Source organism: Littorina saxatilis, linkage group LG4, assembly GCF_037325665.1.
Source record: "Littorina saxatilis isolate snail1 linkage group LG4, US_GU_Lsax_2.0, whole genome shotgun sequence".
Taxonomy (NCBI): Eukaryota; Metazoa; Mollusca; class Gastropoda; order Littorinimorpha; family Littorinidae; genus Littorina; species Littorina saxatilis.
Window position 1 is genome coordinate 66,750,113 of NC_090248.1, and position 5,000 is coordinate 66,755,112.

The following is a 5,000-nucleotide window of genomic DNA, read 5'->3' on the forward strand; positions in this document are numbered from 1 at the left end:
GGTCCGGTAGGGTGGTCCGGTGTTCCGGTCCGGTGTTCCGGTCCGGTCCCGTACCATCCGGAGGTCCCGTTCGGTACCGAACCATCCGTACCCACAGAAGTGTTCGGGTGGCTCGGTCCGGACGTGGACACACCGTACCATCCGGACCCGTAAGTCCGGTATGGTCCGGTTCGGTGCCAGACCATCCGGACCAACAGAGGTGGTCGGGTGGTCCGGTCCGGACCGGACCACCGGTCCAGCACCGGACCATCCGGACCCGTAGGTCCGGTCCGGTCCCGCACCATCCGGAGGTCCCGTTCGGCACCGAACCACCCGTACCCACAGAAGTGTTCGGGTGGCTCGGTCCGGACGTGGACATACCGTACCATCCGGACCCGTAGGTCCGGTTCGGTGCCAGACCATCCGGACCAACAGAGGTGGTCGGGTGGTCCGGACCGATCCGGTAGGGTGGTCCGGTGTTCCGGTCCTGTGGTCCGGTCCCATACCATCCGGAGGTCCCGTACGGCACCGAACCATCCGTACCCACTGAAGTGTTCGGTCCGGACGTGGACCTACCGTACCATCCGGACCCGTAGGTCCGGTGGTCCGGTATGGTCCGGTTCGGTGACAGACCATCCGGACCAACAGAGGTGGTCGGGTGGTCCGGTACCGGACCATCCGAACCCGTAGATTCGGTCCGGTCCCGTACCATCCGGAGGTCCCGTTCGGTACCGAACCATCCGTACCCACAGAAGTGTTCGGGTGGCTCGGTCCGGACGTGGACATACCGTACCATCCGGACCCGTAGGTCCGGCATGGTCCGGTTCGGTGCCAGACCACCCGGACCAACAGAGGTGGTCGAGTGGTCCGGTCCCGACCGGACCACTGGTCCGGTACCGTACCCTCCGGACCCGTAGGTCCGGTGTGTTCCGGTTCGGTGCCAGACCACCCAGACCAACCGAGGTGGTCGGGTGGTCCGGTCCCGACCGAAACACTGGTCCCGTACCGTACCATCCGGACCCGTAGGTCCGGGGGGTCCGGCAAGGGCCAGAGGTACTGTCCCGCACCGGACCCTAAGGTCCGGTACGGTCCCGTACCATGGGTCCCGTCCGGACCAAACCCGGAGGTCAAGTCCAGTCGGGACCCGTGGGTCCGGTTCGATCCCGACCCGTAAGCCTGGAACGTTCCGGACCCTTGGTCCGGACCATCCGTCACCCGAACACCAGACGCTAAGGAATGGCGTGGGGTCAAGACGGTCCGGTCGGAGGTGTCGGTCTGAGCAACAGAAACAATGTTCCCGTCGCCCTGACCATTCGACAGAAGTACCACGTTCTGTCGAACACCTCCACGTCCAGTAACTAGTCGGCCGGAGCGTTTCAAGAGGGACAGCCACCAGTCACACGGACGTCAGAGGGAACCGTAGTAGCAGTGGTCGTAGGCACGAAGCCTGAAACCCCTGCCCCCACAGGACCGCCCTGAACGGGGTCAATTCGCATCCCAACCCCAGCGGGGAGGGAATTCAGAGACCCCGTCATCTCCTCCGATCTCCCCCCCCAGGAGGCCGAAACTACTGTCAAAACAGCAGCAGACGACCCAGCGAGGGAGTTCAGAGGAGGACCCGTGTCCCTCCTGGCTTCCACAGCGGTGGAAACCGAGGAGGGCACAGGAGAGGCACCGGAAAAAGAAAGATTTTAATGCCAACTGCACCCGGTGTTCCCAGGCGGTCACCCATCCAAGTACTAACCGGGCCCGACGTTGCTTAACTTCGGTGGTCGGACGAGAACCGGTGTTTTCAACGTGGTATGGCCGTTGGCTGTCAAAACCTGAGTCTCTCCAGTAGCCCCTAGATCGGATTCACCAACCCCCAAAGAGGGTTGGGAATCGACCTGCCCCCGGATTCGAGCCAGGGGGGAGAAGGAAACCTTCCCCCCAGGCTTGAAACCGGGAGGAGCTGAAGCCTGAGACTGAGGGCCGGACAACGGCGTCGAAGGGGGGGAAGCCTGTTCCACTGAAGGAGAAGGAGAAAGAAGCTTTTTCTTTCCCCTCGACCTTCCCCGAACCTTCGACGGCGCAGCCCCGCCCGAAGTCCCAGGCTCAAGCCCAGCCTGTTTGAGCAAGCTCGCATTGAGCTTGCTCAAACAGGCTTTCTCCGCCCTCCCTCGCCGCAAACGCAAAGCGTTTGGGGAGGGAGAGTCGGAGCGCCGAAAGATCCCCTTCTCCGTGCGTAAAACATGACGCTGGGCGCCCGGAGAAGGGTTGCCCCCGGCAGACTCTGGTTCCGTAGAACCAGAGCCCAAAACAGGACGAGACATCCTACCTCGCCCTGTACGTACCCTTAAAGACCGAGAATTAACAAAATTCAAAGAAAATTTAGGTCAATACTCAAGTGAATGCGGCGAAACGAGAAGCAGACGACCGGTCACCACGAAGTAGGACGGGAGGCACGCCGAGTCCGCCACACAAAAACGGAGGCACAAGTTGAAGGAAACACAACGTAGCCTCAAGCCAGAAGTGGAATAACACACAATAATCCAACAGGTGATAGTTCACACAGAAAAGGAGCCTCTTAGTCCAAAATAATCCGGGAGCGTAGCAGAAACACAGCCGGTCTGACACGCGCGAAAAAAGAAAGAGGACGCGCCACCTACATCCTGTAAGGGGGAAGCACTCGGACAGTGCTTGGGATCCACGGTGGCGCATGGTTATGGGAGATAATTGTACCCACTCAGCGTTTTGTCCAATTTTTTCGGCCTATAATAGATAATGTGCAAGAATAGTACTGTCGAGGTAAGTGTTATATTGACATGTTAATCTACTTGCCAAATGCGAGTAAAGTTGCTGAAATAAATGCTTGAAATGGTTGGTTTGGCGAGTACAATTTGCTCTCTGGCTAGTAAATTATGAGAAGTACTAGCCAAAGGCCAGTGCCCCATTTTGTGAACTTTCAGCGCTGACAGAGCGAACAGAAATGGCTGAACAGCAAAGGTATTAACAGGATGACAAAGATACCCAAAGAGTACCCATTACTTTTCTTCAAGTCAAAATTAGCTGAAATAGAGAAGTTAGTACACACCTCCTCTCGGGCAGTAAACAACTAAGCAAAAACCAACAAAACCAACAAAAAAAGCAAACTCAACAACAAAGTAACAACCCCCACCCCTTCCTTCCACAAACAGGTAGAAATCTACATGGCATTTAACAGGAGTCCTTTGACTTGCACGTCTGGCTCAGAAATTCCAGGTAGACTGATGCACCCTTCAAGGAACTGTCTGGCAAGCGATACAAGACAAACAATCACAGTATGGCATCCAAAGAACGTCAAACTCCGCCGACAACAAATCAAAAGGCAAGCTGCAAGAAAGTTGGCTTGTCTGAAATAAAAAGAAATAAAAAAACAACTAACAACACCAAGAAAATGTTTAAAACAAAAATCAATTGGCAACCTGCAAGAAAGTAGGCTTGTCTGGAAGAGACAACAAAAACAACAGAAAAGAAAGTGTAATAAATATCCAGTAAAGGTGAACAGCAAGACACTTTAGAGAAAACATAAACAACTCAGGCTCCATGGCTCCTATCTGGGTAGAAAATAGCTCAAAGTGGCAAGATGATATATCCCTGTAGATTTTGACTGGCAGGTCGAAATTGGGTTAAAAATAGATCACTGTGGCATGCTTTTGATCACACGTTTAAAATAAGATAAACGAAACACGCACATGGATGCCATAACAAAAATCGTTTACTTAACACAAGGTGAGCCCCCCCCCCCCCCCCCCCCTGAAATTAATTCGGTGCCTATGTGACAATTAATAGATAAAACTGAAGTGATACATACAGGTAGATTAATGACAACGAGAAGCATGGAATACATCAAATTAAGCACACACCATCACATGAAAAGAAAGGATATATTCAACTCTCTATCGCACGCACACACACACACACACACAGCTTTATTCATTATCACCAGACTTGTTACAAGAAGAGAGACGACATGTATACGAGGTATTAACCTATTCTCAAATCCAAACCAGATCTGAAATTTCTTGACACAAAAAACACATACACACCTCCCACAACATCACTGCTGAACCTCATCTAAAACGACATGTATGTCCAAATCAACCTATTAATTTTATGTCACACAAAAATACTCCAACTTATTGTTATTTGCACATTATTATTGATCTCTTTATGATGTTGATGATACGTGATGATACTGATAATTGTATGCTGTGTTGTATTAAAAATATGATCAAAATGTTTTAAAAAAACACACCAAAAACCTCCAACTTTCCCATTACAACACAACACAACACAACACAACACAACACAACACAACACAACACAACACAACACCTAAACTCCACTGTTTCATTTTCTGTCACACAAACGTTCCCCAACTTTCCCCTTACAACATCTGAACCCACCTGTTAAAGTTAACTGATGTCACACAAACATACCTGTGAGAGGTGCAGGAGGAAAAATGTCTCTTTCATTCTTATCCAGCCGGTGCTCCTCCAGGGCAAGCTCGGGAGGGGGAGGGGGCAAGGGAGGCTCTTCGTTAACACTGGCCAAGCTATCATCCAGCTTGCTGGCGGCTGCAGGGAAAGCCAGCGATAGCAGAGCAATGTCAAGTGTCCCAGAAATATCACAGAAAGGGAAAGGGCGAGAATGAGTGAGAGAACTGTCCAAAATCAGAGAAGTTAGGGGTACGCAAGCAGGGGATATTTATTTATTTTTTGTGTGGACAAGGTTAAAACTATTCTTGCAAATTGCATGCCAATCATAGGTTATGGAGCTGGTTAGATTTTAAAAGGAGTTAGATAAAACGCTGGGGAAAATAATAGAAATTTTGCATGCCAATCATAGGTTATGGAGCTGGTTAGATTTTTAAAGGAGTTAGATAAAACGCTGGGGAAAATAATAGAAATTTTTTGTTCAGTTTAACAACTGATGAGAGCAAACTGGGACGTCAATTAAACAACAGGGTGAGTTATGTTAGGAATCTTTCAGTTTCACTG

The 5,000-nt window shown here is 51.1% G+C and overlaps 1 protein-coding gene and 1 non-coding gene across 6 annotated transcripts in view; both read right to left on the reverse strand.

Moving 5' to 3' along the window:
- LOC138965429 (membrane-associated guanylate kinase, WW and PDZ domain-containing protein 3-like) overlaps window positions 1-5,000 on the reverse strand; it is a 141,595-nt gene that overhangs the window by 45,574 nt on the left and 91,021 nt on the right. For 4 of the 5 annotated variants that reach the window (XM_070337591.1, XM_070337590.1, XM_070337589.1 and 1 more), the window contains exon 14: window positions 4,440-4,577. The exons of the other annotated variant lie outside the window; for it this stretch is intronic. In XM_070337591.1, coding sequence (XP_070193692.1) covers window positions 4,440-4,577 — 138 coding nt within the window. The remainder of the gene's footprint in view (window positions 1-4,439; window positions 4,578-5,000) is intronic. 5 annotated transcript variants of the gene reach the window in all.
- On the reverse strand, window positions 1,675-1,793 carry LOC138965734 (5S ribosomal RNA). Its single transcript, XR_011455507.1, has one exon. It is a non-coding gene; the product is annotated as a 5S ribosomal RNA (ribosomal RNA).